Source organism: Catharus ustulatus, chromosome 3 (genome assembly GCF_009819885.2).
Source record: "Catharus ustulatus isolate bCatUst1 chromosome 3, bCatUst1.pri.v2, whole genome shotgun sequence".
NCBI lineage: Eukaryota > Metazoa > Chordata > Aves > Passeriformes > Turdidae > Catharus > Catharus ustulatus.
The window spans coordinates 114287795-114312816 of NC_046223.1; the positions used below are offsets into that span (position 1 = coordinate 114287795).

The following is a 25022-nucleotide window of genomic DNA, read 5'->3' on the forward strand; positions in this document are numbered from 1 at the left end:
TTGGCAAGGAAAGGAGTTGCACAAGTTCTTCATAAACAATTTTATCTGCAGTCATTAGGCAGCAATCCTAAACACTGAATGAGTTCTTCCCATCATTTCACAATAGGTTTTTTTCTGGTTTCTAGGAACTGTTTGTGAGGACTGCCACTCAGCATCTGAGAAAAATGTGTGGCCGTGATACACAGTTAATGCATTTTCTTGGGCATTGCCCCATTGCAGAAATAAAAATATCATGTCACCATGTACTCTACTTTTCTCTAACACTTTCCATCCAATACCTATAAGCACATTACAAACATGAGTGATTTTATTATGATTTCAAAGATCACTGCCCAGAAGGAAAAACAGTCCTGTGCTGAAAATAAGGAAAAGAGGATTGAAGGGGCAGTGTGAAGTGAGGCACAGGCATCTTTCTTAATGCTCAATACAATGCCTTATGAAACCCCAATCCTGTCTTTATCTAGTACTTTGAATTAATGTCTTCCAGGCAAATAAAAATACTGAGAACAAAAACAGGGCAGAGGGGAAAGTACAAAAAAAGACGGAACAAAAATGCCATTTTAAACCACTGGCCCCTACTCAGCATGGAACCATTTTCTATGGCAAGGGGCAAGTCAAGGAAATTCCTTGTTGAATTGGTATTTTATACAGCTCCCCAAAATCTGTGAATTTTGCAGCTCAGTAAAACAGAGGGTGAGATCCCTGCCAGCACTGTTCCAAATCCCCAGACAGTGCAGGAATTCCTTCTCCACACACAGTGACTGATCAGTGCAGGGACAGAAGCACAGGCTGGATTTTCAGTCCTGACTTTAAGATCCAGCTGCCAAGTGGCATTGCAAAGACAGACCTCTGGAGATTTCTCATACTTTTTTTGGCTATTCTCCTGGTGTGTTCATCTTAACAGAAATCAGCTGTTTTCCTCACTTTTACAGTGTTTGCAGAAGAGACTTTAGCATCTGGCCTGACTATTATTAAAAGATGAGAGCATCCTGCTCTTTTAGGAGAACACCACTACTGGTAATAAACAGACAAAGATCCTTTGCATCCAGGTTTTCTGAGATCTGTCTGGATTATCTGGGCTTTTTATCCCTTCTGCTGCAGCCTGTCCTTCCTATTTCCTCACATTTGCCAACCAGCCTCACATATCCTGGAGCAGGGATAAAAATTGTGTTTTCCTGGAAGAAGCTGTCTCAGAGTGTTTGGATGTAGCAGCATTATTTTCAGCTACCAAGGACTTCTTTGGAAATCAAAAAGTAAACAAGATGTGGGGGGTTGTTAGTGTTTAGGCTTTGTTTTACATTTGATAGTGCCCTAAAGTCACAGGCTAGAGGAATAATCACAACACCTTCCAGTACCTAAAGGGGCTCCAAGAGAGATGGAGAGCAACTTTGGACAAGGGCATGGAATGACAGGACATGGATGAGTGGCTTCCCATTGCCAGGGGGCAGGGTTAGATGAGATACTAGGAACAGATTCTTTGCTGTGGAACAACATGATCTTTAGGGTCTCTTCCAGCACAAACCATTCTGTGATTCTGTGAATACAGCTGAGGGGGAAAGGAGAGGTCACTAAGCACTGGAGCTAGAGATGTGCAACAAGGTTTTAAATCCTCATTGCACCTTGTGTGCCCTAAGTCAGAGGCAGGGGCAAGCCAAACCCTAATGCAGATGCTGGGGAAAAAAGTCATCAACTGCACTTTGGAAGGTTGGAGGTGAACATCTGGAGAAGCTTGGGGATAGAATGCTCCTCTGCAGCCCTGGCTTCATCTCCATGCTTAGAAGATACCAAAACTTGCTGGCCACAGCCCTGATTAGAGGATGTGGTGGCTGTGGTCCTGCACGGAGCCTCCCTCGAGCCAGGAGACCAACGGAGACTCCTTCACTTCACTCAACCAGCACTTCAGTGACCCTTCATTGATTACACCCACACTTACGGGTAGGAAAATGCTGCGTCCAAAACCGCGGGATATTAATAGAGAGACTTCAGCTGATCTCTCCTGGCGTAATCACCAGCTGAATTTGGCCTCGTGGCAAGCATTAATCACTGGCAAGTTGCTGCGGTGTATCAACTTTAACATGGGCTGTTTGCTTTTCTCTAAGTGTTGGGACATCCCACAAGATCCAGCTGCTCATCCCGAGCGAGCTGCTGGGAGGGAGCGGCCAAGGGCTGCCTCCACACACTGCAGAGATCTCTGCTTTGCTTCCTGCCCCACCACAAATCCTGAGTAAATCTGTTGAGGCAGCACAACTTGGCCTTAGCTCTGCATTGTTATTTGACCAGATCAGCAGTCTGGAAACTGGGTCATTTTTTTCTAAACATGTGGTTTAGAATTGTGCTGCTTCAAAGGACACTATCCAATGGTGTGAGAACAAGCACAGGATTTGTAGTAAATAAAGCTAAACAACAACAACAACAGTAACAATCAAAGTTCAACTATCTTTGTAAACACGGAGCCCATAAGACACCCTGACACAGTAGGGAAATAACAAAACCCCTGATCTATAATTAAGGAAACTGAGGTATTGAAAGAGGAGTCCCAAGCTGTCTGGAGAATCAAGATGATTCTGAAATTTCTCAGCTACAGGAATAAAATTAATTTGTCTCATATTTTGAAGTTCGTACAAATATAGGAATTTTTTAAACTCTCACACATCTGGAGTAAGGAAATTCAAGTTCAACACAGTCAACATTTGAAATGCAAGTTGCATCTACACTAAGTAACATATGCAATAAATGTGCACAGGAGTAGCAGGGCAGGCCTGAGAACTTCAATTTTAAATTATATTGCACATCCCAAGTTATTTGTTTGCACTGCATCAGATCACCAGAAGCTTTTGGAAGTTTGAGCTTTGCTCTCTTTCTATCTCATGGTTTTATCTGCTACTGGCGCCAACAGTTTCCTATTCCCGGAGGGGTAAATGCTGAGATTGCCCCCTCCAAAGTCATACAAGTATCACAAAGAGTCCTCATGGGAACATCTCCACACATCCCAGACTGACATTGCACCAATAGATCTAAAGACAAAACATAATCACAGAAGGCCCAAGCTAAATATTTAATTTTTTGCTTTAAGCTTGTGTTAAAACTTTTTTTTCAAGACGTTGAGTGGAAATGCTAAACCCGCTCCCAGTATTTTATGTCACAGTTGTCCCCATCACCTGTCCAAGGATTATGCATTTCTAACAGATTTGTTAACCCATCCAACAAATGTTTCTATGAATAAAGCTCTTGGGCTGTCCTCTGCAAGCATTCATCCAAGTGGTGAGTGTCTGAGCTGGACACCGCCACTGCACCCCTACCCAAAACATGTTCTGTTTTGCAGAACACTGGTCATCTGTCAGAGGTTACCCAAGGGGAGCAATTTCACCCCAAAGTATCAATATATTTCCTCCTGATGATGCAGAAGGTAACTGTGCAGTTCATGTCAATCCTTGGATATATAGTTGAGGCTATTTCCTTCTTGTCCCCAATAAACAGTTTGATGAATGTTTTATTTGGTGTCAGCGCAGGGTTTGGTGCTGAACCATAAAGTCAGACCCTGCTTCTTCTCACACCCACCTCTCCCAAAGAGCTTGTTTTAGGCACAGAAAAGGCTAATTTAGGCCTTTGGTTGCTCTAAGCCCTTCCAGTGTTGCTCACAGCCACCGGAAATTAAAAAGTTAAAGCCAGCAGGGAGAGGCAGTGTAGGATTGTGTGGGACCAGCAAGGCCAGACTGCAGTGATTCAGAGTTGATGTTCAACCCTCACAACCCAAACCCAAGATACTATTTTTTGACAGCAAAAGATAGGGAAAACAACAGTCACCACCCTTGCAGGAAACATCCCTACTCTTGTCTCCTAAAGCAGTTTGAGTCTTATTTGCCCCACCACTCCTCATGTCTCTGTACAAGGCTGTCCTCCATGTCCACCAGTGCTGGTAACTTGCCTCCTGAGTGACTGATTTCTTTTCTAAGGCAAAAGAGTTGCCTTCTTAAGCTGCAGGGTAAACAACTAAAAAAAAAATCAAAACCAACATCCCCAGCATGAAGTTCAGTGGGAACCACTGTACTGGATCGGAGGGATGGTTTGGCTCTGTCAGCCCTTGTGCTGACCATGTCTGCTGCACATATCCCAGAGAAATGTGCAGAGGCCAACAAAACTGATCCTTAAGGTCTCTTTCAACCCAAACCATTCTATGATTCTATGAAAAGAGAGATCACTGTACAACTCCTCAGTAATCTGCCTACGTATGACTTTAATCTTGTCCAACCTCTTTATTCAGATTTCATTTAGCTCAATATGTGTTCTCTATACAGTCACACAAGCAGTTTTTTATCTCAGACAACAACCAGCCTGCCTCACAGGGCCATGGGATAATTTGGAAAGGATCGTGGGAGGTCTCCAGATCAACCTCCTGCTCAAGCAGCCTCAGCTTGGAGGTCAGACCAGGTTGTTCCATGCTTTACCAGTTGGGTCCTGTAAATCTCCAGGAACAGAAGTGCCACAATCTCCCACAGCACCTGTTCCAGCACTTCACCACACAAAATGGAGAAAAAATGTTTATTTCCATTGATGAGAATCTGGATTAAGTGACCATGAAAGTGAGATGATAATGAGGGTCCCTCTGGGCAGTGAGTAGCTGAGATGGGTTAATCTATGTGCCAGAGGGCAGCAGAAAGTCTTAGCACTAGTGCTTGTAGCATGAATCCCCCACAAAAGAATTTCTATAGTAACTACACCACGGAATATTGGTTTGCCTGGTTCCTTGCTCTTGGATCAAGCTTCCCTACGATCAGGACTTGGATAATGAGATGGAATGAAAGAGCCCTCAAGCTTTAACCGCCACACAAGAAATGTGTAGGTCCTTGGTAAAGCCAACAAGAGCTCCCAAAATCAGTAGCAGTGACATTTAAAAGGTTTCTCTAAACGATCAGAACTTCACACCTTTCTGTGCTACTACTTCTCAAGAAATAGCTAAGAAGGAGAACTTTACTATGAAAGCCAGCATAACCTTGCACACAACTCTTGTCCTCTCCTCCTGCAGACAGCCTTGGGTGAACTTAACCTCACCTTCATTAGCTGCATCTCCTCCTACACCTAACACTAAGCTGGAGGAAAAATAGCCTCCTCCTTCAGTACCCTCCCAATCCATACATCTTTTGCTGCCTGAAAACTATTCTTGCCTCAGGCCATGCAAATCACAAGATTATCTGTGACTGCATTCCTCAGGTCTGACCAGGAAGAGGTGGGGATAATTCAACCCCCATAATGGAAAAGCATCACAAATCCAAATCCCTCCTCCCAGTTTAGAAATCTATCCCAGTTTTCCCTGTGAATGTCCTGGCTAATGCCAGCTGTTCTGCTCCAGAGTTAATGACTTAGCAAGATGAACAAGAGCAGTTTGCACTCCTCTAAGAAACACAGCTTTTGATAATTTTCAGTCTCAGGGAAAGAAGCGGCATTTTAGACCAGCTTTAGGAGGTGTCTTTCACCACCTGGAAACTTGCTTTTAATAATTACTTGAAAACTCAAGCACTGCAGAAATTAATGGGCCAGCCACAGACAGCCTGGTCCCATCTCCTACCATGTGCTTGCTTTACCCTGCCTGGTGCCAAGAAGAGACGAGGAAGAAAAAGAAGCTTAGAAGAACATTAACAAAAAAAAAAAAAAAGCCATTTTATTGAAAATGAAATTAAAACTTCAAATTAATATTACAATCATGAGAAAATGCCAAACAATTCAATTTACAGTTGCAACATACAATACAAATAGTCCCTTTGAAGTTGAAGTAAACTGATCCACAATCATCGTCTGTGGCATAAAGCAGAGTGTGTTTGTACAATATGTGCATGAAAAGCAAATCTTGGGTGACAGCATTTGAAAAAATAAAAAATTAAAGCTTGTATTTACACAAAATGCTACAAATATTTTGTTCCAGCAGAAATTCAAGGTTGGTAAAGCATATTTAACAACAAAAAAAATTGGAATGTCACTCATATTACCTAAAGTTACTGTAAAAGTATGGTTTTTGGCTGATATACTTAAAAGTACTGCATTAAAAAAAAAAGCAAAGAGTTATCTGTAAACATGGAAGTAAACAAACATCTAAAAAAGTTCTCAGAAAATGTTAAACTGAAATGCATTCTATTTAAAAACAACAAGAAATTCAGGGGGGCATAGAATGGGGCTTCTTTGAGCTCATGGCTGATCCAGGTTTAATTATTGCTTTTGCTCATGGCTTGCTGCTGCTGCAGCCCAGCACGGGGCTGAGCCTTGCTTTGCTCAGGGTGAAAGTGCAAAATTCTCCCCACTCCAGCTGGTACCTGTGGAAACTGGTAAATCTTTGCTCAGGGGACTGCTGGCAACAAAGGTTCAATGCTAAGAAAGACACAGCAGCTGGGTTTTTAAAGGAAACGATAAATGCCAGGTGAATGATGCTGTCGGATAAATAATTTGCTTTACTCTTCTGTCCCGACCCACTGCACCCGATCTGGTTACCCTTAGGAAAGAGGGGAGGATTTAATCCTCCGTTTGGCAAAAGGGACATTGTGCCTCTTGTGCTGGAAGTAAGTCTTTGGTAGGATAAGACAGCTGGAAGGTAAAAAAAAAAGGCAATTTCTTTTCTTTAAATCTGTGACCAGTGCCAAAGATTGCCACTGCCCGAAGGGAAGGGCTGTCGTACCTTTGAGAAAACTCCATTCTGGGATGCCAAGTACCTCACAAAAGCTCAGATAAATTGATATGATTCACTACATAGCACCGGTTGGGTCTGAAAATCTGATTCAAGAGCATTTCCAAGTGAACTTGAGAGCATTTTCTGAAAGCTCTGATGAGCATCTCTGCCTCAGCCTGTACGACTCCCTCCATGACCAGCCTGATGTACCAGGACAGATTTTCCAAAGGCACCAGGAGGGCTCAGGAGCACGGGGGTCTACTGAAAGTCAAGGGGCTGGTGCTCCTCTGTCCACAGGTACTTAGAAAATCCTTATCCTTCCTATCAAGCAGGCAGAGCCAGGTCAGACGAGGGCACGGATCGACTGGATCAGGCACATGCACCTCGACGGGGCGGAGAAAACGTTTTCAACGTTTGTCCCTAAAGGTCCAGTTGAAAAACCGCGGGGACACAAACAGAGTCCTGTCGGTATTGGGCAAAACAAAAGTCTGGTCTGTGCTGGATTTATCCAGAAACAAAAACCAAGTGCTTGAATTTTACAACAAAGTCTTAAGGAAAAAAAAAAAAAAAGAAAATCTGGGTTGCTGCCTGCAGCCACTCTTAACAACATTTCAACACAAAAGCACCCTAAAAATTACTTAATATGCATACAGTAAACCTTAAAAAGCCCTTCTCAGCAATAACAAATAATGTACAAATATAGTACCTTTTATTAAATAGGAAACAGCTTGCACTGGCAGTACATCTCTTTTTCTCTTGCTTACTAAACAAAACACAAAACTGAAATGTGTAACCAGACACTGGTTTTTTAAGTGCTGCTGAGACTAACAAACGTTACTTTACAGTTACAAATAAATGGACAGTGGTATGCTTCAAGCTACCACAAACCAACAATAAATAGAATCAATTACAGCTTCCATCTTTGAAGGAAAACTAAGTATTAGAAGAAAAACAAAGTGTCTTACTTATACTTTAAGCATACTTGGTATACAACCTTTAGAAGGCAAAGACTTTATTAATTTATTATTTTTAAGAGCACGTTATCACGCAGATTGGAGGGACGTACCATGCTAATGGCAGCTCGTTTAACAGCTTTGCTGCTAACGAGCAGTGAGGGTGGTGTCCGGCTCTGTGTGGCTGTGCCCAGCGTTGATTTACTGCCATACTTTGGAGGTAGCCAAAGATCACCCAAGGAGCAGCTTGGAGGAGGCTGCGGGCAGCAGTGACTGAGGGAGTGGAAGGAGGGAGCTTTGGCCAAGCCCACTGGCACGTGCCAAACATCCCGCTAAGCCAGGCTTAACACCTGCCTGGGGGGAGCGTGGGGAGCATGGCTCAGCTCCCACCACGTCCAGCCACTGCCATGTCACCTCCCTGCTGGCCATGGCAGCCCTGGGCTGGCCAAAACTGGGGCCTCTCTGAGGGATACTTTGGCCACAGACAGGTTGGGGTTTGGGTGCAACCTGCTCTGCTTGTGCCACCCCTGGGAGCCCCAGGGTGGCTTTGAAGGTGAGTTTGTGTCTTCTGTGTGGGCAGAGGTGAGTATTGCTGCCCTTGTGTCCCTGCAACACGGCAACAGCCACATCAGCTTCAGAGCCGCCACAGCATCCGCACGGCTCCCGCATTTAATGCTAACGGGTGGTGACTCGCTACCAGGCAGTTTCTGTCTCAAGTTTGAAACCTTTTAATTCCACCGAGTGGGCTGAAATTGCAAGGGGAGGGGAAAATGTTTCACCATTTCTCCCTTAATCCCATTTCTAAGATATTTAACAATTCATCATTTGCAAAATACGGGCTTTGAAATGGTTTTGATTTTTCTTTGGGAAAACAAAAACAAAAAAAACCCTGTTGAAATCTAAATTATGCTGTCAAAATAGACCATTTTAAATATTAATCTTTTCAAATTTTGAAGTTCTGAGAAAAAAATCCTTGGAGAAGAAGAAATTAGGGGAAGGGTGGAAAATATTTCATCCTTCCTACCATTTTTCCAGTGTCTCCACAACTACTGATTAAAAGGCAAGACTGTGTTGAAGGCAACCAGACAGCTAATAAAAATATTTTAAACACAATATTTCCTTCATAAGTTATATAAAAAAAGATCCTACATCCAAAATCATTTGATGTGGATGCATTTAGGTTGGGTTTGTTGTTTTTAAGTCACATTGTAAACTGGTTCACACATGAACTGCTTTTCAGAGTTGGGTAAAGGTCTGAGGTTTACACTATTGCAGAAATGTAATAATTAAAAAAAACCAACAAAAAACACTTTTAGAGACCGAAGTCAATATATCATTACATTAAGAAACGTTTAAAGGGTCCAAATGTCATTAAATAATTATAAATATTCTTTTAAACTTAAATGATGATTCATGTTAGCAAACAACCTCAAATTTTACACATTTATAATTTAAAAAAAAATAAAAAAAGAACATAGCCGAACACAAATACTATGTATACCATTTTGGTTCTAGTAATATATATTGCCATTCTCATATTTTGCATAAGTAATAACATTTTGTTTTTTTGTTTTTCAAGGTTTTGGTTGTTATTTTTGGTTTTTGGCTAATCGAAGGCAAAACGAACGGATACAAAAGCAAAAAGGAAACCCCGGGGTTGGCTCACCTAACTTGAAAACTCATTCTCTTTAATTACCCAAAAACAAACCAAAAAAGCAATGAACACAGAGAAATTCCAACCGTTATTCCCAGCAAGGCTCAGACAGAGTTTTTTGGGACAGCTGTTTTCGTCTGAATGGGTCATAGAAAAATGGAAGCAACTTGCTCTTTGCTTTTTATGTGCACCAATACAAACCAGGTGAATTGCACTACAGGTGTGGAGAGGGTCCCATACGTTGTATGATTGCAACTGTATCTGGAGTTCATGGTTAGTTTTGGTTTTTTATTAAAATAAAAGGGAATGCAGCCTTTGCCTTGCATCACCATGTTTCTCCTGATAGCCGGGGAGTCCGTTCTCTCCTTGTTGGCAAAAGTACTCACTAGTTATTACAAAACTCTAGGGGGAAAAAAAAAGAAGGAAAAAATTCCAAAAAAAAAGAAAGAAAAATAAAAAGAAGGGGGCGAATTTCTTTGTGTGTGTGTGTAGAAAGTACATTTTAAATATAAAACAAGGTAAAATGGTTCCAAGGGAAAAAAAAAGCAAATATGTGCTTTGATTCACATAATCTGAAACATGGGTTGTGGTGTGTTGGTAACTCTTGTATTATTTATGGCCATTATCATCCCATCTACACAGTTGCACATATTGGTAAAATCTGTTTTAAAAAAAAAATAAAACAAAAAACAGGCACTTCGTAGTTAGTCGACCGTTTGGTGGTTTGGTGTTTTTGTTTTGTTTTGTTTTTTTTTTTGGCTTGCGGAGGTCGGGCCGGCTACGGAAGAAATCTCAGTACGGCCTCCAAACGGACTCATCCATCCTGCCACTAGAATTCAAGACGGTTGGGGAGCTGCTGTGGCTGCCATCCGCCTCCACCCCGTCACTCTGGGTGGGCAAGTTAGGGTTTAGCAGTGTGCTGCCGTTGGACGTGGTGGTGCACGGCGGGAGCATCCTGGAAGGGGAGCGGTCCCCTCCCGGCACCATGGGGAACTGGTATGATCCTGACGAAGTGCCATAGTAGAGATATGGAGTGCTGCTGGTCTGGAAAGGTCCACTTTGGTTTTGGGAAGAGCCGGGGTAGGGTGGTGGTAGGTAGGTGTGGTAGTGAGTGGTTGCGGACATACCCAGTGACATGCCTGAGGTGACTGGCGGTGTATAGGTAAAGGTGGCTGGATAGTGCATTCGTGGGTTGGAGAAGCGGCTCTCAGTGAGGGATGAAATGCTTGTGAACTGCCTGGGATCTGAAAATGGGCCCAGCTCTGAAGCACCTAAAAAATTATAACAAAAGACGGGGGAAAACAATTCTGTAAATACCATTTTTTGTATCACGTGATGATAGAATTTTATTTTTCTAAGATTACCCACTTCTTTTGGCCCCCAAGAGAACAGCAGATCATATCAAGCAACACATTGCAAGGAACAGAGTCATACATCTGTCTTCTAGAAGCGCTGGGCCAAACTCATCCCTGGTCTAACTCCACTGATGCCAATGGAGGGAGCAGTATTGCCAACCTGAAGTGTTCAAAGGTCCTGAGTCAGGTTGGGGGAAAAAAAATTTCAAAAATCAAGACCTTGAAAAAGAGCCAAAAAAAAAAAAAAAGAAAGGGGGAAAAAAAAATACTGTTAAAATCAAGATATTTAAAACAAGCCAAAAAAAGAAAGGTGGACTTGGAGTTGATTTGCCTTCTGGTTTCAGAGTTTTGAGGGTTATGTGTCTCTGTTTTCTGCTCAAGTCTCTTGAGAAACTCAGGTCTGGTTGCACATGAAAGCTGAGATTCCCACCTCAGCATAGGCCGTCAGGAGCTGGGATTTCCAGAAAAGCAGAAATCACTGTGCAACTTGTAGTAAAGCTACAAGAGCTGGCAACATCAAGTTAACTGCACCACTGACACCAGGGGAGTTACACTGGGGGTGACTAAGACCCACTTCTTGCCTTAAATCAATTTATTTAGGTGAGAATCTCCTCAGCTGCTTCTTTGGCTAAAAAAACCAGTTTGCTGCATCTGAAGGATGGACAAGGCCATTGAGCTGATAGTAAAGATGCAGATTTTGCTCTTCAGAGTAGTTGATGGAAAATTACAAGCCCAACACTCTTTTTGCCATTGAAAAAAAAAAATTTGTTTTCGCATGTAGTCTCTGCAGTCTGGTTGAAAAAAAAAAAAAAAAAAAAAAGACCACACAGTTTATGACTACTGTGAACGTCTGGATGGTAACGCTGAGAATTGGAGTCTAACGCAAAACAGGGATGGGTAAACTCATTTTGCCTAATTTCTAATCCCACATCAAACACCCAAAGCTTTGGAGCAGAACTGGAAAGCAAACGTTAGCTTGGTGATGTGCTTAGGAGATTGTGGGATGGACAGGAGCAGAAGACAAAGATGGTGAAAGCTTGTACTGAGAGACAGAAGAGTGGGAAACAACGAGGGTGTGGGAAAAGGACAGGAGAAAGAGGGAAAGCCTAAAGAAGTACAGAGCAGGAGGAAGCAAATGCAATGGCCAGTATGCAGCAGACACATATATTTATAGAAGGCTGAAAAGAGCAGGGTACAAATAAAGGGGAAAATGATGAAATCAAATGGACCCTCCCTGCACTTCCCAGCTGACTCTTCTATAGCTTTACAGCCCTCCAGATCCAGGGGTTCACTCACCTCTTTGTCAGTCTGCTGAACCTAACTAAAAGGAAAATATTGCATCTTCTAGATGCCAAACTGACATGCTAAACACTGAAATGCTCTGTGTATCCTCAGTTTAAGATGAAGGAATTATCTTCTTGCAGACAGGCTTCAGACCTGCCCTGCTGACACTGCTATGTAAAAAAAAGGTCTCTCCAGCCCTCCTGGTCCACTGTGCTGTAAACAACAGACTCAACAGCCTCTGCCACCTTGTGTGGCACATTTTGGGATTTAGATCACTATTCTTGCCTGTTCTCCCAGCTCAGTGAACCCATGCCTACAATGATATCTAAAAGCAGCAGTGGGGCAAAGCTCAGGCACAGTTTGGGTTCAGGCTGGAGGACCTGGCCCACAGCCAGCCAAGCCTCCAAATCAGTCTGAAACCTGGGGATTATAATCCTCCATCTCTAACACTACTGAGCACAGAGATTTAAGTGGGCAGTAAAAGCCCATTCTAAACTCTGATGTCAATGTGATTACTATTATCTTTATCTGGGACTGAATCAGTGACCCATGGGTGAATGGGTCTGTCTCCATCATCAAGCCCTGCAACCACAGCGCCCTGGAATGTAATATAACTTGTACCTTTATAGCAAACACTCTACTACTTTATGCAACTTCTTTCGTTCCCAACTGCAAACAATAGCCAGAGGCAATACCACCCAGATTCAAAGCTGTAATTTTGGAACACTATCCTTTATATTGTGAAAAGGTCTGATACGTATCTGGAAATATAAGGTTAGAACATAATTTCCCCAGCTGCTCAAAATACAATCTGCTACTGCTTATTCTTTTTTTTTTTTTTTTAATTTTTTTTTATTTATTGTTATTGCAACTCTCCCAGCATGAACAGAGTTGCTCTTAGTTTACCCTGATGGAAGCTAAACAAGACTTCTACAATCAAAGGTGGAATTGGTGTGAGTCTAAGGGTATAGAAGAACATTGGTATTTTTTGTTTCTTTGCAACCAATACTTTTTTTACTTAATACAAAGGTCTCCACACAGTTTTACACATTAAAAGGCAATCTCCCTTTCAGAACTGGATCCAAATATTATCTGCATGGGTGCTGCCAAGAGGTCGTGTCTGTGTGGAATGACTGGGAATGTGCACACCACACGTAGGCATTTCAAATGTGAGGCTGCAGACCTCCTTATGTACCCTAGTAAATCCACACTTGTTTGTTTTTACTGTTGCTTGTAAAGCACAATCGTATTTACCCAAAGGCCAAACACCCATAACCCTGTCTTATCTCACTCATGGCTGTGTCTGCACAGCTCCTGCCCACTCACTTCTCCAACTCCCCTTGTGCCCAAGTGCCTTTTGCTGTCTCCAAAACTCCCTGCACAGGGCTGTGATTTGTTCCCAGCTTTATTGTATCTCCATTGTGTAAAGATATTTTTAAAGACCAGGAAAAGCTCTCTGTTCTAAAGTTTCATTTCTAAGGGAAACTTACTAAAAAGTCAGCTCTAAACCTCAGCTTCTTGCCACCCTCACTGCTGTTCAATTTGCTGATGCATTTTCACTCTCCTCCTCCCCCTTTCCCTGTGCTATGTCCTTATGTTAAGGTTGATTTTGGTTCTAACTTGGAAACCCCAGGTGCTGATTCATTTATACATGTTAAGCTCCTTGCTGGGTTGGGAAGAGAAATAGTTCTATTGGGTATAGCACCCATCTTTGTAGATCTAGCTGTGCAGAAATAGTGATGTGGATCAGGAATATAATAACATGACAGTGCAAGTATAGAATTCATAATATAATAACTATAAAATTATAATAATTTATTTATTCCTCTCCCCAGGAGGATTAAAGTTTTATGCTAATTTTTCCTCCGTCAGAGCAAGAAAACCATTTGCATCTGTGAATTCCCACTCTCGTGATAACTTGCACTAAATGGGTGAAGCACAGACCCTCTGCCCTACATCATGGCCACATTGCAGAAAAACACTTGTATAATGGGAAGAGACTTTCTTTTGTGTCACCAGAAAGAGAGACACGTCAAAGAGCACAGCAAGTGATCTTCTCCTATACAGTCTCATCAGCTGACTGGGTTTAACAATAAAAAAGAAAATCAGAAAAAGGCGAATTTTTGGAAAAAAAAAAACCAAAAACAACACACTTTACATCTAAATGAGCCCAGGTTAAACTATTTTTAAATTTTCTAGTCTGATTCCTTCCTAACATACCTGGCACTCCAGTGTTCTGAGAGCTAAATGTTTAGAACAGAAAAGTGGTCATGTTAATATGCCAATATATATGCTAACATCCCAGATTCAAGAATACTGCTCCAGTGTGTTTCATATTTAGAATAAGAACAATTAAAATTCCATGTGGTTTCACTTATTTTGATGCAGAAGCCTCATTAAAAACCCTAGACCTGGGCATTTGCCAGCAGCCAGCTCAAATTGTTTTGCATTCACGCTTAAAACCCAATTTTACCTGTTGCAGCTTTGCAGCTCTGCCATTCACAGCTGCATGTTTGCCAGGGTAATTTCTCTTTTGCAGTTTACAGATGCCAGCTAGTGCCAATTAATGCTCAGGTCTCAATTAATAAGCTGCCCTTGTGGTTTGCAGAAAATCAGGCAACAAATTTCTGTCAGGTTTACAGCACTTTGGCCAATCATTTCCAATTATTAAAGATCATAATGTACTGTGGACAGATTAACTCCTTGTAGGTACAGCCAGCTGACATCTACTTTAAAGAGTTACAGGATATTTTCATAACTTAAAAATATTACCATTTGTTTTGTTATTTAATGCGATAAGGTCACTTACAAAAAAAAGTTCCCTTGGTTTATCACATACGGTTCATAGGGAAATTTCTAGCCCATCAAGTCAATGCAGAATCTTTCAATGCATGAAACCAGAGTAATGCTGCATTCACTGAACAGTCTGTCTCAAGGAAATTCAGCAACATATAGTTAAATTTATTTACCAGTAGCTAAATTATTCCCTTGTGTTTCAGAGAACTTCAGCGTTAAGACATTTGCTGAAGTCGAAACTAGGTTTTGTGAGGTTTTGTTCAACAGTTCAATTCAGGCTGGGACATTGTACTAATTGACCTATTAAAATAGTTTTTTCCTTCCCCAACATCTACGTCTCTGAATTATAAGTGCAGCCTGGATTACTTACAGCTGATAATATCGCCTTGGATGAAACATGCCACACACTTCACATGATGAGACGATTTCAGTCTCTTACAGCTTTGCCAAACTTTAAATGTTCTGGCTGAAATTGTCCATGCTGGGCGTCTGTCTCAGGCTAAATTTTGATTTATGCATTTATTTGTTTTTAAAATTTCAGCTGAAACTCTTCTGCTGGGAAAAATACATTGTTTTACCAATCTTAAACTGCGAGGAGCCTTCCTTTGAAAAGTTGTACCAGTTCCATGCTTTGAAGTAAGGACTTGAACTTTGGAATAGGAGTGGCTTTTTTTGTGAGAGATGTTGCCATGAAAATCCAGCCAAATATGAACAAATCATAAGCACTCTGACTAAAAATGGGCAGAAGAGTCTGTGCCCCTACAAAGACACTTGTCTAGAGACTGGAATGAAATCCAGAGTCACAAGTCCTAGCAATTTTTCTGCAGACATTGCTGAAACACAGGGACATTGCCACCTGTCCCCATGCCAGCCTAACAGAGGATCAGTCCATCGATGGCTCCATTCTTTGAGATGGTAGACCCTGAGTGAAAAGAGACCATGTGGGTGTTCCAATAACATCGCAAAGCAAAATTTGGAAAGGTGGGGTTATTTGGGGTTTGCTTTTTTTTTTAGAAATCTGAGAAACGATAAACATAACCAGAGGCAAACAAAGGAATATTATTAAGGTTACCATGTGAAGAGTGAGAAACTTTGGAAACACCAGCATTCAAGTTACTTCTCCAAGTGCACTATGACAAAGCATTCAGCTACACAAGATGGTATTCCTTTCTCATTAACCTGCCCAAAGTAGCCACCTCTGGAGATGTCTCTCAGTTGAGGAATAGAGAAGACTGTTGTCTACATATTCCCCAGATCCACTGCTCCAAGAAATCAGAAGGGGTGAAGTGAACAAGGTGAGAGAGACCCAATTATTTCCTGAGTTAACTGCATTTTATATGTGTTTCTGCCACATGGCTCCTACATGACTCAGTTGAAATGTCTCCAAATCCCATTTTCACTTCCCTCATTTTCTGTGTGCAGCTAAGATGTTGGCTTCTGATTTGCACGTGTGCTAAACATTCCCAGCTGCAGCTGAAGCCAACGGGATCACAGGTCTGAGCACAAGGATACAGACACAACTGAAATTGTGCTGTAGGTGACACACAGAGGGTGCACTGAACGACACAAGACCTTAAGGTCAATCTCATTTTTCTTTCTAAAGCAGGTTCTTTTTTCCTTGGGAATATCGCAGTGAACTGTATACAAATGCTATGGCAGAAATATTAGAGCAAAGCCAAGCAAGAAATTAAAGATTCCTTCTTCAGAGCAGCACTTAATGCTCTGCAATAAGCAAGGCCTGAGGAAATGCAAAGAACAAGAAGCAAACAAAATATTGAAGAGCTGCTCATTAAGTTAGCACTGTCCATCCTGTGCACTGAATGAGACAGGAATCCCGTGGGAAAAGTATCATGTGATGCTGTAATTAAAATTTTTAATATAATGCATAAGCAGAATGAGGCTGATTTAAAGTTGCACAGGCAATGTAAGTACTGAGATTTCCTAATTTCTGAGCTCCTGGTTTTGCCAGTCTGAAGGATTCTTTGCAGTGCGTTTTAATGGGGGAGTGATTATTTTCCATCTGGAACTCTTTGGGTTTTCCCCCAGCATTCTTCCATATCAGGGAGACAGTGTTATTTTGCTCTTCATTTTGTTAAATTCTCATTCCCTGTGTCTGCTAATAAGTGTTTATTGAATCACAGACAGCATCATCTTTCTGCTTTCTCCCAGGCAAGCCTGTCTTTCCAAAGCTGCTGTACCACCTTCCCTCTGGATGCCACTGCAGAGTGGAGCCTGGGACTGCAATCCCCAGGGATCCCAAAACTCCTGTATGTACTCCTTGCTGTAGCTGTTAGGTCCTGACCCCACAAACCCACCCTGGTGCTCAGCTTCATGTTGGAGCTCAGGGACATTCCTCCCACACATCCAGCAGTGAGTGTCTACGTGCTGGGGTGAGGGCCATGCAGCACCGCAGAAATAATGCACTGGGCTTCCTCCTCTCTGGCTCACTTTCTGGGTGAGCATGTGTCATCTGGATGTTTGGAACCATTTATCATAGGAAATGATATGTTTTTAAATGCTCTCTTCCCTCCCTTTAGTTCAGGAGGGAAAAAAAAGTTAAAAAGCATTTGACATTATTTTTTTTTTTCTCAATTTCCACACTCCCTTCCCCCAGGTCACCCCAAAAAGGTCTCCTGGCAAACAATAGCTGCAGAAAAGGTGTGAACTGGGCCCCCCCTCCTATTTTCTTCACCTCAACAAGGTGTTAACTTCAAGGCCTAGTTGGGACCATTTAAACTGCAACATTATTAAGCACAGCAGTCTCACAAAAGTCAGAGGGAGGAAGGAACACTTAACTCTTTCTGAGCCTCACACACAACAGGCAAGACCCTAATTCCAGTGCATCCCTTCTCACAGTTCCTCAGTACCCCATTTCACACCGTAAACTGCATGCTGGTGCCTCCTGGTATTTAGGTAACAGGTCTTTGGCACCTAAAATACCACGGATTAATTTGCAGATAGATGTTTTCACTGAATTTATGGTGCTGCACCTAAGCCCTTTGCTGGGAGAAACACCCCATAAATAACATAGTTAGTAGTGATCATTAAAGTACCACTCGTGCAAAGAAAGGAGAGCGTTTCTCAAACAGAGATGTTATATTGCTTAACACCAAAATTGGAGTCTCTCTGCATTTCTTCAGCCTGGGCTCTGTCATTACCTGTCCTGCTCCCTCCATAGCACTTTTCTGCAGGATGAAGCTGCTTTTCTTAAGGCACTGAGCTCCTGCTGGGTGACATTATGCACTGAAACACAGGTGACTGCTCTCTGCAGTCCCAGAGATAGCTCATCTATAATTTAGGGAACATCAGTAGGAAGAAAAACGCAACAACCAACCTCTCCTAGATGGTCTGTTGGGAGCAGAAATGAAGCTGTGGAAGCTTCAGCCATCACCATCTCATTTATAGAAGTTGCCTCACTTACACAGGATTTATAAACCTTCTTAATGAGAACCACAGGAGGGGGACAAACGGTCACATTAGAGAAAAAGATCCTGGGTTGGTGGTTATGACCTGCCACCCGTGGGTGCCTGTTGACCTGGTGGGATGGGGAGCCTTGGAACTTCTCAGCCTTTGCTATCTCATCTCAGTGACTCCAGTCTGGAGCTGTCATGGGTGATTCGGGTGGAAAGGAACTGGCAGTGTACCAAAAGCCCCTGCTTGTTTAAAGTCTCAGGCCATCTACACGCTGCACTGGAACCACACAGTAAATAAAATTTCCTGGAAATACGTCCAGGAGCTCTGTGACACCGCATGGCACAAACACGCACACGAGAGCGCGGCGCTCTCCGCGCGCTTCTCCCCAAATTCTCCTGCCTGAATTTCAGCCATCGCTGCTTCTCGCCAGCCGAAAGGCATCAGCAGGAGCACTTGAGGCTTTTCTTGGAGAGCAACCTCAGAGTGTTGTATACAGCAAGGGGGTGAAACCACAGGGCTGTGAAGCAGGCACGGCGATGGAGAGCAGCAGGACAGGAATCCTGAGTAAATCCAGTGAATGGGAAGATAATATACATCATGGCTCACAGGCTACTTTATTCCTTCTTTTTCTTTTTTTTCTTCTTTTCAGAAAAATGTGCCTTAACTGTCCAGTATAAATATTTGTTTCCAATGTTGTCATGAATTGTACTTTTCCACTGCATGCTACTAACTCAGAAATACCATCTGATCCTCAAGCAGACACAAAGGAACTATGTTTTGCAGGGACAGGGAAGGGGGGGAAGCCCTTGGCATTGCTCTGCTATTTCGTCCTTTAAACCCCTCCTTTTCCCTCCCCATCCAAATTTTCCTTTTGCATCTTATTCAACTAATGGACATCTCTCCTGAGGACAGAGGATTCCTTGCTGGTTCTTGATTAAGAGTTTTTAAGAAGCCGTGAAGGAAGATATTCTTTGAAACTGGATCTACTGTAGGATAGGAGCCAGCACACAGGACACCGTGTCTTTCAGAGAGGGCCACACACAGTGCCACTCCAGTCATATGACTTCTCTGTCACATCCTGAAGCCATTTCCAGCTCGTGTGCGAGTTTGTACTCCCATTTAGAAAAGGATGGGATATACTGGGAACACACATATGGAAACACTTTCAGGGAATCAGTTTCCATGAAATCCATAATAAGCCAAGTGGCTTCAGATGTGGCAGTGTGCCTCAGATTAGCCAGAATAAAAAAAATAAAAATTTTTAAAAAGAGGAAAAAAGGGGGGAAAAAAGGAAAAAAAAAAAGTGAGGGGAAAAAAAGAAGGAAAATTCTTCCCTTTCAGTCCTTATTTCAATTTCAAGGGAAGAGAAAAAGGAAAAAAAAAAAGAAAATTATAAAATTAAAACCAACTAATGACTTATGGCTACCAAAACAGAGAATCACAAAATAATACAACTGACAAGAACACTCCTCCTCCCCCAAATAAGGATACTGCTATCAGCATTCCTGCAGCTCCCAGAAAGCTCTCCTGGCATCTACCAAGCTCACATGGGGTCGGCAGAGCTGTGGCCCTGCCTGTGCCAGCCTGCATGGGTTGGGCAGGTGCCCACTGTCTGGTAACCTGTGAGAGCAATTTTGTCTTTCCTTTACAAATTTTCCTTCTTTTCCTTCTTGCCCTTCCAAAAGCTGCAACTCGGCGATAAACTGTCCATTAAGTTACATTTCTGGAAAATGCCAGACTCAGGAGGGGATATGCTGGCTGTACCCAAGCCATAGTAAAAGCAGGGTTTATTGTGGGATGGTGTATTTGGTTTGCCAGGCAGGGGGTGGATATCACCTCCCTGCTTGTAGCCAAAGCTCCAGAGCAGCTGCCAGGTGCCCTCCCTGATGGGTACCAGAGAGAAGGAGCAATCCCAAACAGCACAGAAAAGGGCTGGAGGCCAGGCAGGAGGGAAGCACCCAGCTCACCAGAGCTACTGTGGTGCTGGAATAATCTTTGCATGGCTGAGGAAGTGGGAAGAAGTACAGCTCGAGTGGCAGGAGTTCAAATGGGAATGGGAGAGATGCTACGTGCATCTCTGCCACAGATACCTGCCTTTTTATCACGAGAAAATAACCAGGACTTGGCTGCTAATTGGGGCCGTATCCTACAAACCCTACTTTTCCTGACAAACAAATGACTCCACAAATAGTCCCTCTGTTTCCAATAGGGTTATTTGCGGTGGGAGGGACCACCCAACATGAGAGGATCAGGCCCTCCACTCCCTCGCTCTGCCGCTCGCTTCAAACTTCCACAGCCAAACATGAACACAAAAAAATACCCACGGACTGCAAAGGCTTTTCCTCACTGCTGCTGGAAAAGCCCTGGACTGGGATGGCTGTGGAAAGGTCTCGTGTGCTATTAATATGATGCTCTTCCCGGCTTCCGCCGCCGAAATGGGGATTTGCCATTTGTTTCTCAGGCTGGTTCTTTCCACTCAAGCCCCAGCACAGTAACTAACTGAAAACTTCTGCATCAAGGAGAAGGTCTCTTTTAAAGTTTGGCTTGGCTTTGCTTTCAAAGAGTTGTCTGTATATTTTAGAATATGTAGAACTTGCCTTTGATTTAAACCTCGCTCTTAACAATAGACAAGAGACGATTTCTCTGCTGAGCGATTTAAACAAAAACAAACATATTTTGGTTACTCGGCCTTGTTTCTCAAAACGCTCTGCTTTCTTTTTTTTTTCCCAGAGAAAAATCAAACCCTACAAATCGTTACACTTCTGGCCAAAAAAACTTAAATTCACAAATGTAGATAATCCATTTCTTTTTGCCCTGAACAATATCGTACACAGAGAAAGAAGAGCACCTCCCCAGCCCCCAGACATCCATAAAACACAAACCCCCTCATCTAAACAATTAAAACCATACTTTTCTCCTCCAAAATAACTTCTCCCTTCAAAGGACATTTTCAGCCTGGGTCCCTGTCCACAAGCAGGGCCATGATGCTGATTTCTAGTCGTCCCCAGCACGCAGTCCCGTGTCCCCAGAGGGGGAACAGCCACACCTCGTCCTGCAGAGGCACAGGAAGGCAGCTGCTTGTGTTGGGAGCTGGGGCTGCACAGGAGCAGCTGTTCCCAGGCAATGAGGGCATTTAACCCACAGGACTTCTGGCTACTGGAGAAAGAAGAGGGGGGATACCACGGAGGCATTTCCATCTTAGGTTAGGGATTTTAGCAGCAGGCGCAATAATGCTGTTGGAGTGAAAACAGTGGAAAATAACTCACCCAGTGACGGCCAGAGTTTTTTCCCTTACAGTGAGAACACATTTCCCCCAAGTAACACAAACAGTAATAACTGTGATAAAATGGTCAAACACATCAGCATGACTCGAGACTCACTGTCCAAGGAAATTTCAGGAGGTTGAGGGTGAGAGGGAGCCCTGTGGGGAGAGCCATGGGTGAACACCAAGCCAAATCCTGCTCCCATGTCATGGGGCAGAGTCAGAACAGCTTGGGGATGTCACAACCCTTGGCATGGCAGGAGCAAAGTTGTGGCTCTCTAGCCACAGAGCAGGACTTGCCACCATCACCATGAGCTTCAGGAAGATGGAGGAAAACCTTGCACACAACTGCTGGGCTGTTTTTGCTGGAGCTGCTGCTCTCATAGCTAAGAGTCAAAAATACTGAGCTCTGTAAAGATCTACAGAGGTTTCAGTCCATGGATTTAGGCACTCAGTGTCTGTTTAGACACTAAGCTGCCACAAAATTCAGCAGAACACAGCTAAACATAGCCATAAAGCAGGGCTAGAGGCACTGTATCCCTTCTTATATTCACTTCAACAACCTACAATTTTCAATCTCGTTTAATAAAAGCTGTGTAAATCCGTCTGTATATTTTTTTCATTCCTTTCAGACCTAACCTGAGCTTCCTACTAAATTAAGGCGAACTACTGTAAGCAAAGTTTCAATCCATTATAAGATGGTCTACACAGCATCCCCATTCATCAGCTGAGCTGAAGCTTAAACCAGCCCAACTTTGAACACCTCTAAATAAATGCTTCTTCTCCATAGTGCAAAGTCTGAATATGGGTTTTATCCTCCCAGGAAGGTGGTGATGAGAAAAAGAAACAGACTTGAGTCTGTAACAGCTCACATCATAAACATGCTTGAGGCTGTTTGATGTACAGCCCCTTAGGCTATACCACTAGCAGCTCTTTAGACCATCAGTAGATTTACCTCAGATATGGTATCTTGGATTTTAAGTTCAGATCATCAACAGTGATTAAGAATAGAAATAGAAAGCCCATTAACCATTAAAGCTGTTACAAGGGAAAATGTGATACAATGCTTTCTGGTTTTTGCTATTGATTTATTTTGTGAATTTGGGCAAATAATTTGATTTTTTCCTGTGTAAATTTTGCTTACTATACAATCTATATTTCAATACTTCATATTAGCCAAGTGACAAAAGTTAGTAGTACAGTTTAGAAAATACTATTAAATCCTTTGTTGGAAAATGCTGTAAAGTTTCAAAGACTAAAGGCAAAACCCAACATTTTTATGAGCTCTTCAATGGGTGAAGACACAGAAAAAGTGGAAGTCAGAGCAAAGAGAATTTGACTTGAAATAAACTTTCATATGCAATCCCGATTTCTGAGATAAAAAAGATGCATACAAATCAGCCTGAATTAGCACCTTCAGTTGTCCTCATGTGCTTGAGAAAGCAGCAGCAGAACTGCTTTAAACCAAACCCCCAGTGCATCTGCAGCACAGGCCAGCGAGAGCAGGAGCTGGCCCGGCTGAGCACCAGGCGCCGGCTCCAGCCCCACTGCGGCTGCAATGGGCAAAGAGCCTGCCCAAAAAACAGCTCCAAACCAGTCTGGCCCACCTACGTGGGCCAGGCCAAACGAGGAACTGGTTGGGTTTGGACTACCCTTAAACCCAGCTTCCTATCTAATTTTGGAATCTAATACAGTGGCTCCCAATTCGGCTCCGGTGCTGCTTAGATCCTCCCTGCGCTCCTCTTCACCCATAAAAAGGAAAACAACACGGGCTGGCTTTTAGCAGGAATCAAAATGAAAACGAAAACAAACAAAAAATCCCTTTGGAGGGAGATATTTGAGAGAGGAAGAGGGAAGAAAGGAGAAAGAGAGGTGCCTTTTTGCCATTGCCAGGATTCCTCTGTGGCTCCTCTGGCCATGCCAGCATCCACATCACAGTTCCCGGGGACTTCCTCTGAGCAGCTGCTGTGAGATGCCTCTTCCAATGAGCCATTTCATCCTGGTCTTATGTTGCAGAGATTTCAGGTCAGCAGCCTTCCTGGTGTTTTTGAGGCACTTGCTTCCCTTCCTCTTTGGCCAGTCAGTTACCTTTGCAGAAGGTCTATTTTTCAGTGGTCAGTCCCTAGACTGGATCCCAGGCCTCGCATTTTGCACCCTTGAGGGTATCTAAATGCTATACAGCTTTTTCACAGAGGTCTCTATACTTTCAAAGCTGACAAACCCTATCCAGCTCTAGTTTTCTAACTGCACTCAAGTTAGTTATTTCAACTGTAATTAATTTTTTTGACTTGGATTCCTTCTTTGGGACATAGTTTTATTTTTGTTTTCAGTGGCGACAACATGCATAACCCGTTGGCTCCACTCAACAGGAATAATTGGCAGATGTTTGATCCTATTTCTCCAAATAGGAGCACAAATCATATGATCTCCCAAGGTCTCTGTCACTCCTATAAGACTGTGACACTATAGACCTATAGGAAATACAATTGGTCAAGCAGCTCCTCTGGGGTTATTCCCATCTACCTAAGGGCAACCAGATTCACAGAGCTGTGTCAACAGCTATTAAATACAGTGATTCAGATAAAAACCTTCAGATATGTACATATTCTGATTTTGAACTCCAGGGGAACTGAGTGACCACTTTTGGTCAGGATGAGAAGGTCCTGGATGGTCCCTTGGCCTAACCTGACTGACACCATTTGTTTCTTATTACAAGATGTTACAAACAGCTTTATCATCTCTTTCCTGCTTGAAGCCTGCAAGGAGGTGAAGAGCCACAGAGCTACCTCAGTACCTCCTTACAATTTCATTTTTGCCGTCCCTTCTGACCCACACTCACTACCTGGATCTAGTAAGGCTGCAGCCACTGCCACCACCTCGCTGGTGCCCTTCAGGATTCCCTCTTGTGCTCCACTGCACATCTTGTAACCAACTGTACTGTACTAAAAGTGCAAATTCATGGGGACAGGCTGATTTCCCTTTTTTCCTTCTCTTCTCTCACTGCATAGAACTTAGCACAAGGGGGATGAGACCTCCAGACACCATCACAATACAAACACTCTCAGCAGCCAGCAGTGATTCCAGCAGAGGTCCATTAGCTATTCCCAAATACAACTATTGCTTTGATCACTGAACTGCACTGCCTGCAGGAGCCAAACCTGGATGCTCCAGCTAAAGCCAAAACCTCAACTGATGCCTTGACAAGGGGACTGATCTCCAGTTTGTGGAAATTTTTCAATCCCACTTTCAGCTTTCAACACAACACAAAACATCATTTCAGTGCAAAATTAAATATGGCAAGCTGTGTTTTTACAGACTTCTATCCAATAAAAATGATGTGGTTCATAGATTTGATCCTGTACCTGTGCTTCAAACTGGTTTTCCAACCAAGCCCATTGTGCAGCCTAATTAATAAACTTAACCAAGATGGACATACCTTTAGCTGCTAGCTTTATAATATTCTGCCAATTCTAACCAGTATCTGTTTAATAGAAAAGGGCATTAAAAAGCAGTCATGCCTATGGATCAGACAGTGATAGCCCAGTTAAACATTAAAAATAACGAGTGGAAACCACACATGTGGCATCACTGGAGCTTGTGTAGGGGCTTTTCATCTCAGCTAAATGAAAGAGGCTTTGTGGTATTGCTCCTA

At 42.9% G+C, this 25022-nt stretch overlaps 1 protein-coding gene across 6 annotated transcripts in view; it reads right to left on the reverse strand.

Annotated features, from left to right (window-relative positions):
- RUNX2 (RUNX family transcription factor 2) overlaps positions 1 to 25022 on the reverse strand; it is a 156027-nt gene that overhangs the window by 57131 nt on the left and 73874 nt on the right. For 2 of the 6 annotated variants that reach the window (XM_033056186.1, XM_033056184.1), the window contains one exon: positions 10052 to 10530. The exons of the other annotated variants lie outside the window; for them this stretch is intronic. In XM_033056186.1, the coding sequence (XP_032912077.1) occupies positions 10052 to 10530 (479 nt within the window). Of the gene's footprint in view, positions 1 to 10051; positions 10531 to 25022 lie in introns of those variants that run through there. 6 annotated transcript variants of the gene reach the window in all.